This window comes from Pecten maximus, chromosome 2 (assembly GCF_902652985.1).
Source record: "Pecten maximus chromosome 2, xPecMax1.1, whole genome shotgun sequence".
Taxonomy (NCBI): Eukaryota; Metazoa; Mollusca; class Bivalvia; order Pectinida; family Pectinidae; genus Pecten; species Pecten maximus.
The window spans coordinates 10236933-10256239 of NC_047016.1; the positions used below are offsets into that span (position 1 = coordinate 10236933).

The 19307-nt window shown below is 36.2% G+C and overlaps 1 protein-coding gene across 5 annotated transcripts; it reads right to left on the reverse strand.

Annotated features, from left to right (window-relative positions):
• Window positions 1-1092: 1092 nt before the first annotated feature.
• Window positions 1093-19248, reverse strand: LOC117316948 (ubiquitin carboxyl-terminal hydrolase isozyme L5-like). Of its 5 annotated transcripts, XR_004530072.1 has the most exons (14): window positions 19135-19248; window positions 18691-18754; window positions 16010-16115; window positions 13469-13594; window positions 13051-13112; window positions 12647-12777; window positions 9435-9501; window positions 7465-7564; window positions 7041-7133; window positions 5597-5695; window positions 5296-5372; window positions 1489-3460; window positions 1341-1414; window positions 1093-1278 (listed from the first exon to the last, which is right to left on the reverse strand). XR_004530072.1 is itself a non-coding variant. In XM_033871729.1 (12 exons), the coding sequence occupies exons 1-11, from the start codon at window positions 19208-19210 to the stop codon at window positions 5328-5330; spliced, it is 969 nt and encodes a 322-aa protein (XP_033727620.1). In that variant the 5' UTR covers window positions 19211-19248; the 3' UTR covers window positions 1093-3460; window positions 5296-5327. The 5 variants fall into 5 exon arrangements, 2 of the variants coding, with proteins under 2 accessions (XP_033727620.1, XP_033727635.1); XR_004530071.1 differs by having other exon boundaries at window positions 1093-1414; XR_004530070.1 differs by having other exon boundaries at window positions 1341-3460.
• Window positions 19249-19307: the final 59 nt, after the last annotated feature.

The window sequence follows — 19307 nt, forward strand, 5'->3', positions numbered from 1 at the left end:
GCATTTTTACTGTACACTACTAACTTATAAGGGTTGAAAAATGTCATTTTCTTGAAAATGTGCTTAATCATGCTTGATCAAGCTTCATTTTCATTCATTGTTGCTCAAAAATACACAAAAACAATTTAAAACTTGTTAAACATCTAGCTTGTCATGTAAGTTGAATCAAGGGAGGTAACTCGCTTATCTGCACATTGTAAGGTTGGGTTGATTAAGCATAATGTTAATGAATCAGTGTTAATTGAAAAATTATTTTATGTTTTATAACAAACCCAAAATATCTTATTGGGTATCTCACAGTCCATATAGACTGAATTCTGGTTTATTTTACCGGATTTATTACCCCGTATCCATGGAACCTATTACAGTAAGTGTTATTTTTTGAAATTTTTGGTGAAACCATTTTTTTCAGGTTATTTATACAATGATAAGCATGTAATTTCAATGGCTTGAGTGTACGGTTGATACAATATTGTCAATTATTGTCATTTACTTAGGTAAAGCAGAAAAAAATAGCATTTTCCGCATAAAATGAGATCAGCGGACAGTTTCATATGATCATTGGTACATATCTGAATAACCAGGGTGGAAACAGATGACTGTGATGTCATATGCATGACATTTTGAAATCTTGGATGTCATGTCTTATTTATCAGTTAGAATAGTGCATGTGTTGCTAAGCTGAGGTTTGGATTTGATTTTGGTTATTTATTATGACACCATTGAATATTACCATCTGATAATGTCATAGTTACTGATGACGTCATAGTAGCTATGACGTCATATAACAAGGCTAAATTTGATATTTGTATAGTATTTTTTGCTTGATAACATGCACAGAGAAAAGTCCATAAAATGGTAAAATGCGAAAAAATCAATTTTTTTCTGCATGATTTTCCGATAACATCACTCCTGGACCTCTAATGAATGTATAAACCAAATTAGAAGGGGTGAGGTGTATACTTTTGAAGCTTTCCAAAAACTTACCCCAAAAACTTTAAAGTGGGGTGGGACACGGACGTGAATGCCGGGGTACAGCATTAGCTCACCGTTACTCGTAACCAGTGAGCTAAAAAACAACATGAGAAAGTAATATTTCAATTCATTTTTAATTATAACTTTAAAGATATCAATAGCTGACACAACAGTAAAAGAAATAAGATTTACATTGCAAGTTTAATGTAATATAACAAACTAGTCTGGGCTCACAGGACCCTGTGTTAGAGAGTAACACAGACATCTAAGGATCCTGTGTTAGAGAGTAACATTCTCAAAGACCTCACAGGTCCCTGTGTTAGACATCTAAGGATCCTGTGTTAAAGAGTTACATTCTCAAAGACCTCACAGGTCCCTGTGTTAGGGAGTAACACAGACATCTAAGGATCCTGTGTTAGAGAGTAACATTCTCAAAGACCTCACAGGTCCCTGTGTTAGGGAGTAACACAGACATCTAAGGATCCTGTGTTAGAGAGTAACATTCTCAAAGACCTCACAGGTCCCTGTGTTAGCATTACATTCTCATAGACCTGGCATGACCCTGTGTTAGTATTACATTCTCAAAGACATCACAGGTCCCTGTGTTCTTTTGTAACATTCAAAAAGACCTCACAGGTGTATTAGGGAATAACAATCACAAAGATCTTGTATGACCTCATGTTTAGATAACATTCTCATAGACATTACAGGTCCCTGTGTTCATGTATCTGCATTATTGAGTCACATTAACAGACTTCACATGACCCTGTATTCACTAGTAACACAGACATCACATGACCCTGTATTCACTAGTAACACAGACATCACATGACCCTGTATTCACTAGTAACAGACATCACAGGATCCTGTGTTCACTAGTAACACAGACATCACATGACACTGTGTTCACTAGTAACACAGACATCACATGACCCTGTATTCACTAGTAAAAGACATCACAGGATCCTGTCTTCACTAGTAACAGACATCACAGGATCCTTGTATTGTATGGACAATTCTGTAGGTACTAAAATATGTTAACAACGTATTGTATGGACAATTCTGCAGGTACTAAAATCTGTTAACAACAAACACCCTACATCCATATCACCATCTCATCAATATATCCAACAAGATGTACTTACTGTTTAATCTGACTGACCATCCATTAATTACCCCACAAGACTATCTGACCATCCATTAATCACCACACAAGACTATCTGACCATACATTAATTACCCCACAAGACTATATGACCATCCATTAATTACCCCATAAGACTATCTAACCATCCATTAATTACCCCACAAGACTATATGACCATCCTTATATGGAAAGCCAATATGATGTTTAATGCCCGATGGAAATACTTTAATGAGAAATGTTTAATTTGAAATGTTTTATGGGAAATATTTTCCACATTTAAGGTCTAGAGCAGCATGTCACATAAGCATTTAGCATTAAACATTTCACAATAAGCAATTTAGCAAATGCTTTATGCTTAAATGCTAAATGCTGATTTTGTGAAACAGACTTATAGTGAAACTTAGTAATTTGAAATGCTGCTCTAGACCTTCAAAGCAAAACTATTAGCTCTGAAGTAATCCATGTATGCTTCTTTCTCTTCAATTACAAATGGTGTTTTTCTTTTTTAACAACATATAACAATATATAGTACAACAGGAAGTTACCAAGTACAGCATTAAGAATCTGGCATGTTGTACCAGCTTTCAAAGTCACACATACTGTGGTAAAATGAGTTTGATACTAAAATTCATCATCACCTCATCTACCTGTAAAATCAAGCAGCCTAGGGCATATACTCTCAACTAAACTGGTCACACATATTGCAATACATTGTTCATATGTATCCAAGCCAATGCTGGAGAAAAAACTGGTGAAATGGCACAGCATCGTTGGAGACTAGAGAATAAGGTCCCCTTGATAACTAGGATAATCCTCAGAAGAATAAAGGAATAAAGATCCCCAAAATAACAGGGATGTTCTTACTCTGGAGGTCGAGATTCTGTGTTAACAGGGATACTGTAAAGTGCTTTGATTTAGCTTGACAAGGATCCCCCTACTCTAGAGAAAGGAGGTCGAGATCCCATGTTAGCAGGGATATTCCTACTCTGGAGACTAGAGATGACATCCCTGCGGTATTAAGGACACTTCACCTCAGAATACTAGAGGAATTGTTTCCTGTTGCAACATGGATATTCCAACTCTGAAGACTAAAGACCAGATCTCCAAAGTAACGTATATTTCGTGTGCGGAGACTATAAGATGAGATCCCCATATAACAAGGATATTCCGAGTCCAGAGCCTAGATAACTAGTCTGCCGTTGTAATGGATGTCCCTATTCCCATCCTATGTAAAATTCCTGGTGCTCATCTCGTGTGCTTTCTTCATCATCTAAGACCTTTACTTTCCAAAGTTTTCCTGAGACACTTCTCTCTTTCCTGTGGCTGTTTAGTTAGCACCTGAAAACACAGGAAACATATGGACCAATGAAGCCTGTACATGTATACCAATGTCTTCTTTAAATAGTACCAGGTAAAGATTTAGAATATATTTGCAATATAAGACTGTTTGACTCCAACTGTCATCAATCACAGTGGATGACTGAAACAAGTAGTTCTCATCCCACAACTTATTAGTGTTGGGGGAGATATAACCTTTTGCGATTCCTACCCTTCAACAATACTATCACAATTCTGACAATAACGATAACAAGTACAAGTCGTCTTCCTTTGATCACATTGTACAAAGCACTGATCATTTTAAATTCCCAGAACTGCTACTGCTCCATGGTAGAGATCTAGCCCCCTATGCACATGTAAACTGGGTACCTTTGACTCGTTATCATTATGACAATTTTTCTTTGTTACAAAGATTTAACATCGTATTTCTGTTCTCTGATAACTAACATCACATTCAAGCTAAATGCTTAATAATTCATTGTAACTTTATTTTTTTTTGTATGTGTAACAGGGCATCCAGAAGACCCTTGAGACTAAGTTTTTGACTCCCTAAAATAAATTTTGACTCCATAGATTAAGGAACATGTATATTTGATGTATGTTTAGATTTCTAAGAAATGTTGATTTTACTTCTGAAATTGCTTAAAATCAAGGGTCAACTGGATCCCCTGGTGTAAGTGTCACACGAGCAGCCCGACTAAGGAGTAAAGGCAACTACCATAACACTACTGGACGTGGAAAACGCTCCATCAAAATTCAAATTGATCACCCTTGTGTTTATCTGATCTTATAAATCACTGCTTTAGTTCGTGATAGTACCAGGTTTGTACACAAATTTTGAAATACCAGTTTTACCTGAAGCAAGTGTCTTTTTTGGTCCCACATGAAGACTGAGCTTGAGTGAGTCAATTTACTCCGCTTTTTTCTGTTAAAACTGAATTTTTATATAGCAAAATTAATATTTACCTTCAACTATTGGAAAAACAATAATTCCAAGCACTGGTTTTTGAAAAGAATGCCATGGAAACATAATCCCAGGGTGAATTGAATTCTCACTCACCTGAAAAAAGGGTTGTTAACTCCATCACCTCACTCACCTGTAAAAAGGGTTGTTAACTCTATCACCTCACTCACCTGTAAAAAGGGTTGTAAACTCCATCATCTCACTCACCTGTAAAAAGGGTTGTTAACTCCATCACCACACTCACCTGTAAAAAAGGTTGTTCACTCCATCATCTCACTCACCTGTAAAAAGGGTTGTTAACTCTAACATCTCACTCACCTGTAAAAAGGGTTGTTAACTCTAACATCTCACTCACCTGTAAAAAGGGTCGTTAACTCCATCATCTCACTCACCTGTAAAAAGGGTTGTTAACTCCATCACCTCACTCACCTGTAAAAAGGGTTGTTAACTCCATCACCTCACTCACCTGTAAAAAGGGTTGTTAACTCTAACATCTCACTCACCTGTAAAAAGGGTTGTTAACTCTAACATCTCACTCACCTGTAAAAAGGGTTGTTAACTCCATCACCTCACTCACCCGTAAAAAGGGTTGTTAACTTCATCACCTCACTCACCTGTAAAAAGGGTTGTTAACTCTATCACCTCACTCACCTGTAAAAAGGGTTGTAACTCTATCATCTCACTCACCTGTAAAAGGGTTGTTAACTCTATCACCTCACTCACCTGTAAAAAGGGTTGTTAACTCCATCACCTCACTCACCTGTAAAAAGGGTTGTTAACTCCATCACCTCACTCACCTGTAAAAAGGGTTGTTAACTCTAACATCTCACTCACCTGTAAAAAGGGTTGTCAACTCTAACATCTCACTCACCTGTAAAAAGGGTTGTTAACTCCATCACCTAGCTATTTTGCCTTTTCTTCTTTTTTCTTTGCTGCTTTTTCTTTTGCCTTTGATTGAAACAACAATTCAACAAATTATTGTACATGTTAAATTAAGTCTCAAAATACAAACAATAAATGGTATTGAGACACCTATGAATACTGATAACATGGTCTTAAGTGTTTCCATTCTAAATTTAATGAATAAGAACATATCAGAATATAACAAGCAAAACATCAACATAACATACAGTATAATTACAACAAGGGAGATAACTGCTTGTAAAACCTACCTTCTCCACCAGAGGAACAAGCTGCTTCTGTTCTGCTAATATCTTTAGTAGTTCCATGATGAAAGGGAGGTAATTATGCTTCCTTCTTATATTTTCTACCTGTTGACATAAGTAAGGAGAGAATCTATATGTCACACTGGTACCTGATAAGATAGATATAGAATCCATTATTTAAACAGATTTTCATCCTATAAAGATGAAGAATCAATTTTAATACTGGTTAATAAGCAAACCTGTATGGATCAGTAATGGACTTAGTTGTGTACATACCTTGTACCTCTGTGACTATAAAGGATAATGGACGTAGTTGTGTACATACCTTGTACCTCTGTGACTATAAAGGATAATGGACGTAGTTGTGTACATACCTTGTACCTCTGTGACTATAAAGGATAATGGACGTAGTTGTGTACATACCTTGTACCTCTGTGACTATAACAGACAATGGATGTAGTTGTGTACATACCTTGTACCTCTGTGACTATAACAGATAATGGACGTAGTTGTGTACATACCTTGTACCTCTGACTATAACAGATAATGGACGTAGTTGTGTACATACCTTGTACCTTTGTTACTATAAAGGATAATGGACGTAGTTGTGTACATACCTTGTACCTCTGTGACTATAACAGATAATGGACGTAGTTGTGTACATACCTTGTACCTTTGTGACTATAAAGGATAATGGACGTAGTTGTGTACATACCTTGTACCTCTGTGACTATAAAGGATAATGGATTTAGTTGTGTACATACCTTGTACCTTTGTGACTATAAAGGATAATAGACGTAGTTGTGTACATACCTTGTACCTCTGTGACTATAAAGGATAATGGATGTAGTTGTGTACATACCTTGTACCTCTGTGACTATAAAGGATAATGGATTTAGCTGTGTACATACCTTGTACCTCTGTGACTATTAAGGATAATGGATGTAGTTGTGTACATACCTTGTACCTCTGTGACTATTAAGGATAATGGACGTAGTTGTGTACATACCTTGTACCTCTGTGACTATTAAGGATAATGGATGTAGTTGTGTACATACCTTGTACCTCTGTGACTATAACAGATAATGGACGTAGTTGTGTACATACCTTGTACCTCTGTGACTATAAAGGATAATGGATTTAGTTGTGTACATACCTTGTACCTCTGTGACTATAACAGATAATGGACGTAGTTGTGTACATACCTTGTACCTCTGTGACTAGAAAGGATAATGGATTTAGCTGTGTACATACCTTGTACCTCTGTGACTATAACAGATAATGGACGTAGTTGTGTACATACCTTGTACCTCTGTGACTATAAAGGATAATGGATTTAGTTGTGTACATACCTTGTACCTCTGTGACTATAACAGATAATGGACGTAGTTGTGTACATACCTTGTACCTCTGTGACTATAACAGATAATGGACGTAGTTGTGTACATACCTTGTACCTCTGTGTCTTTCTCTCTTCCTCTTGTATAAGTTCCTGTAGATGACTTAGCTCTGTTGGAATGTTGTCTGTTTCCATGGCATCATCCTTCAAACAAGTAAATTCTTTTATTTTGGCTCATTAACAAAAACTGAATACTATAAGTATATTTACTTTATCACACTCAAATTTTATTACATCCCCAATTTTAACAGGTTAGGGCATGAATGAATCAGTGCTACCAAATCATTATCTATACTATTAGTACAACCCTATTTTAGTGAAAAACAAATTAACTCTAAACCATGTACAAATTACATTATTCAGAATTGGTCAGTTAACACATGCAAAACATTTTCAACTTTGTGAACACATTCTGCAGTAAAATTTTGATTTGTAAGTAAAAGTAAATTTACATTCCACCAAAAACACAAGTTACCTGTAATCGTGCGGTGAGTTCTGCTACTCGTCTTTCATACACACTCCTTCTGTCTGATACTATAGCCATCAGATTAAAGTGGATCTCATCTGTACTGTATCTACAAGGATATCATTTACAATCATCTTAAATCTGAAGTCCACCACCATCTGATTATGGACAATTAAAATCACTTTTTTTTTTACATCAGTCAATGTTTAAACAATCAGTATAATTGCTTCTTCTGAAAAACTACATGAAGGGTCTTTATAAAGTTTGATACACAAATTCTCCTCACAAGGCAGTGTATGTTTAGGTTCTAAGACTGATCTCCAAAACAATATACAGTGCAACTTCCGAAAACCGAACCTTCTAAAAACCGAACACCTCTGAATACCGAACGAATTGTTATTGCACGGAATTGGTCCTTCTTTATTATATTATTAAAAAACTTCCAAATACCGATCCTTCTGAATTCCGAACACCGGACTGATTTTGTGTCCGGTTCCTGTTAAAATATACCAAAAATTACTTCTGAAAACCGGCCTTACCTGAGCGATTATGACACGAGGTCAGGCCAGTCAACCGTGAAACAACAACTGTGACGGGTATTGTGTGAAGCCTTATTGTCTCGGGACCTACGTAGGTGATTTGTACAGGTATCCAATATATATCCCAAAGGGGCATTATGACGGAAGGCCTAGTGTATAATCAACACGACAATTATGAAACGATGCCACACTTCATTGAAGCGCGTCGGTTCGTTTATCTTCTCAATGCAATAGAGCTGGAAGCCTGAGTTTCGCATTTAATTTACATGAGGCCAAAAAGGGGTTGTTTTCGTAAAGAAGCCCTTGATGTTTTCTTAGACAACAGCGATGTCGGAAATACGACCAGTATCATCTGATCAATTGATATTGATATTGAAACAAAACATCTTCACACCCTTTAATATTATTTGATGTGTAAAATATTCCATATCGGACTATTGGCTCCATCCACATGACGAGGCTTCACCGGATGTAACAAAATGTAGGCCGATCGTAAAGTGTAGTTGTACATGTGAAAATACTGTTTAAAACTATTGTTATAGTCATTTGCCTTTCTTATATATTCTGCAATATATACATTGATTAACTTTCATAATATAAATATTATTAAGACAATCCAAATTGTCTAAGTATGTACGTGCTGTTTTGTAATCGGGTGCATTCTAATAAAACATCGTCCAACCAATTATATCCGGAATTTGACCAGTCATTTTTCGATCAACTTCTCCAAACCGAACCCTCTATAAACCGAACAAATAGTCATGTCCCATGCATGTTCGGTTTATAGAGGTTCCACTGTAAAAACATGTAGCTGTTTCTCATACATGTACATACATGTCTTGTATTTTTACATTCATCAATCAATGGTTCTCAGAATTTTAAGCAGGGATCATTCTTAAACTCATCAGGAGATGCTTCTGAGTTTAATTTAGGGATTAATCAGAGAAAATAATGGCTGCTACAAAACCCTTTTAGAAAATGAAGTTTGTACAACTATTTCTTGAGAAAAACTGGATCTATAGTCTGCAGTATATCTGTCAAATAATCACCGTAAGTTTTAACAGTGAAACTATTTCTAAGGATGCTCTAGAGGAATCTTACTAAAATTTTGCAAGTAAGTTGTTATGTTCCTTAATTATGTATATATTTGATTTCAAATTTCATTAAAAGACAGAAATGGAATCCAAAATTAAGAAATCTTTCTAGTACACTTTTTACAAACTATATCAAAGGACAATATCACTTTGAAAACACAATATCAAACTGTGACTCTCATCAAATGTAACATTAAAGTGTTTTACTGCTGACATGCAATGATAAAGATAATTACTGGGTATGCAATTTTGCAAAATAATTACCACAAAGAGAATGAAAGTAAATCCCTGACAAATATTACTATTTATACAGTAGTCAGTCTATCACTGTATGACTGATACTTACTTTTGCATCCTCTTCTCTAATACTGGCCTGACCAGTGTCAGCCAATCAGTCTCTCCTGGGATAGCGCCTACAATCAAACAAATGTCTTAACATTGCCTACATAATTCTATCACCATGAAAACAACTACATCACTAAGTTACCATAACAACAACTATATCACTGTGACATAATAACAACAACTACATCACTGTGTCATCATAACAACAACTACATCACTGAGTCAACATAACAACTACATCATTGTGTCACCATAACAACAACTACATCACTGAGTCATAACAACAACTACATCACTGTGTCATAACAACAACTACATCACTGTGACATCATAACAACAACTACATCACTGTGTCATAACAACAACTACATCACTGAGTCATAACAACAACTACATCACTGTGACATCATAACAACAACTACATCACTGTGTCACCATAACAACAACTACATCACTAAGTTACCATAACAACTACATCACTGTGACAACATAACAACAACTACATCACTAAGTTACCATAACAACAACTACATCACTAAGTTACCATAACAACAACTACATCACTGTGACATCATAACATCTACATCACTGTGTCATCATAACAACAACTACATCACTGAGTCAACATAACAACAACTACATCACTGTGACATCATAACAACAACTACATCACTGAGTCATAACAACAACTACATCACTGTCACCATAACAACAACTACATCACTGAGTCAACATAACAACAACTAAATCACTGTGACATCATAACAACAACTACATCACTAAGTTACCATAACAACAACTACATCACTAAGTTACCATAACAACAACTATATCACTGTGACATCATAACAACAACTACATCATTAAGTTACCATAACAACAACTACATCACTGTGACATCATAACAACAACTACATCACTGTGTCACCATAACAACTACATCACTGTGTCACCATAACAACAACTACATCACTGTGTCACCATAACAACAACTACATCACTGAGTCAACATAACAACAACTACATCACTGTGTCACCATAACAACAACTACATCACTGTGTCATCATAACAACAACTACATCACTGTGACATCATAACAACAACTACATCACTGTGTCATCATAACAACAACTACATCACTGTGACATCATAACAACAACTACATCACTGTGACATCATAACAACAACTACATCACTGTGTCATAACAACACCTACATCACTAAGTCACCATAACAACAACTACATCATTAAGTTACCATAACAACAACTACATCACTGTGTCATAACAACAACTACATCACTGAGTCATAACAACAATTACCGTAAATATTCGCGTATAGTGCGCACTTTTTTTCAAAAATTGACAAGTGAAAAAGACCACTGCGCACTATACGCAAGTACAAGCCTTTTCCCAGTGAGAATGGATGTGATTTGACTGAGATTTGTGATCGTTTCCTTTCACAGCAGGATTGATTTAATACTTATATATAACATATATAAAGCATTAAGAAAGTAATAGTTAACAAATAATCAAAGAAATGAATAGTTATTTTAATGTTTAATTTCTTGAAATTGTGTATTTATCAGCAATTACGTGGATTTATCTAAGTCGGTCGTGAGCCACATGTTCCGTACACATACGATCTCACTTGAGCATGTTCCCGTATTCAGGTCCAAAACGATGTATAACATCTCAATTAACATCAAACAAAACTTGAAATGATATAGCAGTACTTAGTTATTTCATAATTATAAATTAATCACCTTATAAATCCAGAATGTTGCCAGAAACTGATAATGTTCAACTTGTTTATTTACGGAAGCTGTAACAGCACGCATGCGCAATTAGGCTCGGGTAACACTAATGCCTTGATCTCGTGCGGCAGTCACTGACCAACTGGCCTTATAAAATACGATATGACTGTGAAAACTACCGGGTTACTCTTATTTATCGTCTGCACTGTAGATTTATCCATTACACATGTTAATTCATTGATATAAAAGTTGTGACCAGCACGACGACTGCAGACTTGTTTCCGTACTGTATACAAAATGGCGGCCTGTGTTACATTACGTAGCAGTCAGCTTACTATTCAATCTTGTTATAATTGAGCTTAATTAGCTTTGTATGTTCGTGGAAAGATACCACAAGAGACCATAACTGCGTGAAAATCACAAGGTAATTGAGAGTAGGATTAATTATTTTGTTGGTACAACAGCGTAGATGGGACCGCTACAATTTGCAAGCTGACTAGGCCTGTGGCGATATAATGTAAACAATCTGTCAATCCAATGTGTCAAATCTGACCGGTGATTCCAATTAAATGTGGTACATTGTAAATTAGCTTTCATAAGTTACAAATTCCTATCATATTATGCTTTAAAATTCATCTACCGCTCAGTTGAAAATTGAAAAAAAAAAAAATAAAAATTGAAAATGAACCTCAAAAACGTACCTGCGCACTATACGCGAGTGCGCACTGTACCCGAATATTTACGGTACATCACTGAGTCACCATAACAACAACTACATCACTGTGTCACCATAACAACAACTACATCACTGTGTCACCATAACAACTACATCACTGTGACATCATAACAACAACTACATCACTGTGTCACCATAACAACAACTACATCACTGAGTCAACATAACAACTACATCACTGAGTCATAACAACAACTACATCACTGAGTCACCATAACAACAACTACATCACTGAGTCATAACAACACCTACATCACTGTGTCATAACAACACCTACATCACTGAGTCATAACAACTACATCACTGTGTCATAACAACAACTACATCACTGAGTCATAACAACTACATCACTGTCACCATAACAACAACTACATCACCGAGTCATCATAACAACAACTTCATCACTGTGTCACACAGAGATCTCATCCAATTTGACAGGAACTATTGTATCTCAAGGAGATTAAAAAAGAGTGAGGATATGCAGAATCTATAACTGGTTATCTGCCCAATGATGGCAGATATTCACTCTACATTCACATGGTGACAGTAAGCATTGTTATGGTGACAGAGTGAATATACATGTATATATGTTTTATATAGAACAAAAGACAATTACATTTTTTTCAGTATCATTAAACATTCTGAGACACAATCTGACACCACTCTCTGCGTAAGTCATAATTGTGTCCAGTGGTCAGCCCTGGTCTATTAATGACAGACCTAAATCAACTGGTCCATCCTTAAGACCATCCAATTCATACAGGCGGCCATCAATAGGTAGATAACCAACAAAGTGGAACACGTCATCATCTTTCTTCGCCATCTTCTCATCAAACTCGAACATCTGTTGTCTTTACACAGACAAAAAATAAAATGTCTCATTATTACTCATCAAAAGTGTTTCCATCACGAAATCATCAACCTACCAATTTCTCATAACTTCCATTAAACACTAACCATGATATACCAGGGTCATTACGGTTATCATACCTTTCAATATCTACAGATTTGTGTACAATAGGAAATGTTGTGATACAAAATTATAAACCGAATGAGAAACTTGTTTTATCTGGGTAAGCTCTTCTGGACTTTATTTACGATCCTCATTGAAAACACTGAATTACCTGGAGAAACTGTTGTGGACCTGTTTGATGATGTCAGAGTTACTCAGGGTTAATCCTCGTAACTGAAAACAAGTCCAATTTATTTAAGAAGATATGTGTTAAGTGATCTTCATGACCCTCCTTACATGGAGAGATTATGATGATTGATATAAACAACCCTCCCTACATGAAGTATTGTTATTGTAATAAACAAATGGATTAAAAACACTGTTAGTTGTAAGTATAGTTTAGGAAGCTATTTTTCCAAATAAAAAATGTTCTAAGTGCCAAAAATCTTACCAGAATTTGTGCTTCTTTTCAAAAAGGTGATTTAAACTGAAAACCGTGTAAATTGCAAATTCAATTTAAAATCATCAGATGAAAAAAAAAAACTGTTTTAGCCTTTGACAACTCTGCACATTTTTTTATTCTAACTTACAGCAGGTTCAAATCCTTGAACAAATTCCTTGAATGACTGAAGAGTGTCTCCAATACCAACATCTTTGTGGTCACAGTTGAGGAGTATACTAAGGATGGCCTGTGTCGCACATGCATTGTTGATGACCTGAAACATATTAATCATGAAGTCTGACCACAATACCAAGTCACCACATCAAGTCTTACTGACCACAATACAAGTCACCACATCAAGTCTTACTGACCACAATACAAGTCACCACATCAAGTCTTACTGACCACATTACAAGTTACCACATCAAGTCTTACTGACCACAATACAAGTCACCACATCAAGTCTTACTGACCACAATACAAGTCACCACATCAAGTCTTACTGACCACAATACAAGTCACCACATCAAGTCTTACTGACCACAATACAAGTCACCACATCAAGTCTTACTGACCACAATACAAGTCACCACATCAAGTCTTACTGACCACAATACAAGTCACCACATCAAGTCTTACTGACCACAATACAAGTCACCACATCAAGTCTTACTGACCACAATACAAGTCACCACATCAAGTCTTACTGACCACAATACAAGTTACCACATCAAGTCTTACTGACCACAATACAAGTCACCACATCAAGTCTTACTGACCACAATACAAGTCACCACATCAAGTCTTACTGACCACAATACAAGTCACCACATCAAGTCACCACATCAAGTCTTACTGACCACAATACAAGTCACCACATCAAGTCTTACTGACCACAATACAAGTCACCACATCAAGTCTTACTGACCACAATACAAGTCACCACATCAAGTCACCACATCAAGTCTTACTGACCACAATACAAGTCACCACATCAAGTCTTACTGACCACAATATAAATCATCACTTCATGTCTTACTGACCACAATACAAGTCACCACATCAAGTCTTACTGACCACAATACAAGTCACCACATCAAGTCTTACTGACCACAATACAAGTCACCACATCAAGTCTTACTGACCACAATACAAGTCACTACATCAAGTCTTACTGACCACAATACCAAGTCACCACATCAAGTCTTACTGACCACAATACAAGTCACCACATCAAGTCTTACTGACCACAATACAAGTCACCACATCAAGTCTTACTGACCACAATACAAGTCACTACATCAAGTCTTACTGACCACAATACCAAGTCACCACATCAAGTCTTACTGACCACAATACAAGTCACCACATCAAGTCTTACTGACCACAATACAAGTCACCACATCAAGTCTTACTGACCACATTACAAGTTACCACATCAAGTCTTACTGACCACAATACAAGTTACCACATCAAGTCTTACTGACCACAATATAAATCATCACTTCAAGTCTTACTGACCACAATACAAGTCACCACATCGAGTCTTACTGACCACAATACAAGTCACCACATCAAGTCTGACTGACCACAATACAAGTCACCACATCAAGTCTTACTGACCACAATACAAGTCACCACATCAAGTCTTACTGACCACAATACAAGTCACCACATCAAGTCTTACTGACCACAATACAAGTCACCACATCAAGTCTTACTGACCACAATACCAAGTTACCACATCAAGTCTTACTGACCACAATACAAGTCACCACATCAAGTCTTACTGACCACAATACAAGTCACCACATCAAGTCTAACTGACCACATTACAAGTTACCACATCAAGTCTTACTGACCACAATACAAGTCACCACATCAAGTCTTACTGACCACAATACAAGTCACCACATCAAGTCTTACTGACCACAATACAAGTCACCACATCAAGTCTTACTGACCACAATACAAGTCACCACATCAAGTCTTACTGACCACAATACAAGTCACCACATCAAGTCTTACTGACCACAATACAAGTCACCACATCAAGTCTTACTGACCACAATACAAGTCACCACATCAAGTCTTACTGACCACAATACAAGTCACCACATCAAGTCTTACTGACCACAATACAAGTCACCACATCAAGTTTTACTGACCACAATACAAGTCACCACATCAAGTCTTACTGACCACAATACAAGTCACCACATCAAGTCTTACTGACCACAATACAAGTCACCACATCAAGTCTTACTGACCACAATACAAGTCACCACATCAAGTTTTACTGACCACAATACAAGTTACCACATCAAGTCTTACTGACCACAATACAAGTCACCACATCAAGTCTTTAATACTGACCACAATACAAGTTACCACATCAAGTCTTACTGACCACAATACAAGTCACCACATCAAGTCTTACTGACCACAATACAAGTTACCACATCAAGTCTTACTGACCACAATACAAGTCACCACATCAAGTCTTACTGACCACAATATAAATCATCACTTCAAGTCTTTCAGGTCATTTGCACCATCACGGGTCAGCTAATTTAATTGTTTGTTTACTGTATTACCTCACACCCTTAGCAGATACATGTTTTATGTGTATTTATTACAGATATATAAATAAAACTATATCGTCATTCAGCAACAATTAAATACTTACTTGCTTTGCAAAGAATATTTTTTCCAGACGACTGTCCTGTACAATAGAATCCTGGGGTTCCGATTCAGGTTGCCATTTGAACAAGAATATCAAACCATGCACAGGTCTAGAAATAAACATAACAACCAAATGTTATCAATTTCAGAATATTTGCGAGTATAACTGCTGTTTTTCTTCTTAATTTCAATAATCATATTTTGAAATAGATTCCACTATGGGAGGGTTGATAAGTCCACTTATTGCTAGCTTTGATTGGTTCACATATCGCTAGATTTCTTAGTGTTGATTGGTTAACATATTGTTACATTTCTCAGTGTTGATTGGTTATTATATTGGTAGATTTCAGTGTTGATTGGTTATTATATTGGTAGATTTCAGTGTTGATTGGTTTACATAGGTAGATTTCAGTGTTGATTGGTTCACCTATTGGTAGATTTCTCAGTGTTGATTGGTTAATATATTGGTAGATTTCATTGTTGATTTGTTAACATATTGGTAGATTTCAGTGTTGATTGGTTCACCTATTGTTATATTTCGCTTCACCAATGTATGTTACTAATGTACTTCTAACAATTATTGTTAATGATTATGAATATAAAATAATTCTGGTTGGTAAAAATGTTGAAATATGTGTCTTACTAATTAAATAACCCAGACTTTAGATTATTTTGGCACTATAAATCACCTATTGGTGCCACATTAAAAATTTCCATACAAATCCATTTTGTCTGGGACACTTTTTACGTAGACTATACTGACCAGTGCTCGAACAGGACCAGTGCTCGAACACTTTGTTTATTTTTGCTTCTCATTTCCTAAATCGTACTTTCCGTCCGTTCTTTCCACATGAGTATTATGGGGTGTAACAGCACTTTCTTACCTCCGGTAGCGATAGCTCTCTATCAAGGACGATAATCCAAATTTGAGCAGACGACAATGGTCATCATATAGTGTACAATCAAATATCATCAAACAAACATCGTTTCCGGAAAGGTTAGCATTCATGGAAAAATCTGTATTTTGAAAAGAATTATAGCAAAATACATAATTTAAAAGAAAAGTAATGATTCAAATGTAGACCTGACACAGTTTTGAAAAAAATATCAAAATGACGGACGAAGACGGATTCTGAGTTGGGTGCGACAGGTGGTACCACTACGATTGTCTACAGTCACTTGTCCCAACAAAGGTTGACCTTAGCTTGATTGTCGACGAGTACCAATGGTTGTGTACCAGATGTAGACAAGAGGAATAAGTTTTGACATTTCTAGCAATATATAATAGGTATGGGACGTCTTTACTCGTCAATGCTACTATGATCTGAATCGGAAGATATGCGCACTGGTCCAAAATGTCAGCTTCCGCTGTGTTCCGATCTATTTTTATCTCACGGGATGTTTGATAATCTGAACAATATTTTTTTAAGAAAGGATGTATGTATATTACAATATAACCGACTTTACCACAAAAAAAACTGAAAACAAAAGTTTTATAGGGGTGTTCGAGCACTGGTCTGTACTTACGTAAATACCCGCCATTGCACAGGTGTCATGTGACCTGCTGCCAAAAATAAACCAACGTGCAAAAGTCACGGTGATAGGCTTGAAATTACTAACGGTAAGTCTGTCCTGTATAATCACAATTAAACTTTAACTTTTCAATAGGTATTGGAAATAAAACAACAAAAAACTATGTTTTGTGTTCGAGCACTGGTCGGATGAGTCTAGTAATCAAGTAGCTGCGATAACGTAGCTCTGGACGACGGACGGACAATTTCTGACAGATGGTCGTCGTCAGAGCTACGATTCCCTCCCATTGCTCGTAATGTAGCAAAACAGTGAACCTCGAAAATGCTACAAATAGCGGATATCGTTTAACTTTGGAGTTATAGTTCGTATAATTAAACATTTCTAATACAATTTTGCAATGTATTAGCCTACCGTCTAATCTAGAAATCTTTAATTCGCATATTCTGATATCATACTGCTCGGAGTTGTCTCCGTGATCTGCCATGATACTTCTCGAAGAACTCTCGCGAGGATTCTAACCCAAATATGGAACCCGTGATCCATATATGGATGAAGCTACTACGATAAATAAATACATAATCAGAGATATCTAACCACTCTTTTGTAACTCTTGTGAAGAAAGCGAATCTTACTTTGCGTAATTAAATAATTTCAGAATGAATTGACCTTCCTTACCGAGATATATTACTCAGAATCTGTTTTTCTGTTGAAATCTCGCGGGAAACCTCATTAGCATCAATTTATTTTGATTTCCTTATAAGGAAATTGACCTTTACACTTGTATCAAAGATGGCGGTATGTTTAAACTGATATCTCCGTGTGTCTTGCTCGTTTTGGATTTTACTATTTATTGTCAAACATTTGAAGTAATGTGCAGGTTTGTTGCTTGAATATTCATAATAGATACCAGAATCATCAATTTACATGTGGTTTTTTTATCCGAGAATTTTTTTACCACTGCTTATACTGCCCGATGTGAATCACATCGGGGCTTGCTACACTATCGGCAATGGGAGGGACTTCATACCCTGCCGGAGAGCAGTGTAGGCAGGGTATGAATATTCGTTCTAGTAATCAAGTAGTTCATGTATGATTTTTTTCCTTCAAGCTGGAAATTTATATCAAAGAATAAGAAACATTGTAAATACACACTTGAGTTTCTCAAAACTGTCAGGATCCATACTCCATATTTCTTCAACCTGAACACCAGTACACCCTACAAGATAAACAAGAGAATTTTAACAGTCTGATTTAATTACTCTAAAAATATTAAGCCTAATTTTTCTCTATTTCGGTAAATACCCCAACTTAGTTTCTGCGGGAAATTTAAGCAGACATTATTGAAATGGACAAATAAAATATATCAATAAGCGCGTATTTTAAGTGCAATGTTTTTCCATGTGCTGGTATTACCATACATACAATGCAGAGAATCACACACATAACGCAGAGAAAAAAATGTCGCGCTCACGGTGCGGTTTCTGTCCATGAGAGATGCTTCAGAACTGGTTGTTTATTTTGTCAGTTGAGTTTTGATACATTTGCGCCATTTATCTCCAAAATAATGGACATATGCCATATCTATACTCGTCTTACCGAATCCTTTAATAAGTTCTGTGAATACACCAGGATCACTTTCAATCAAGCACCAATCTCCAGCACTCGTCGCCATTTTTGCAATTTATACCGGAAGTCGCACATGGACCAAGCGAAAAAGGCAAAAGTAATGGATAGGTATCTTATTTGATATATCAAATAACTAAAATATT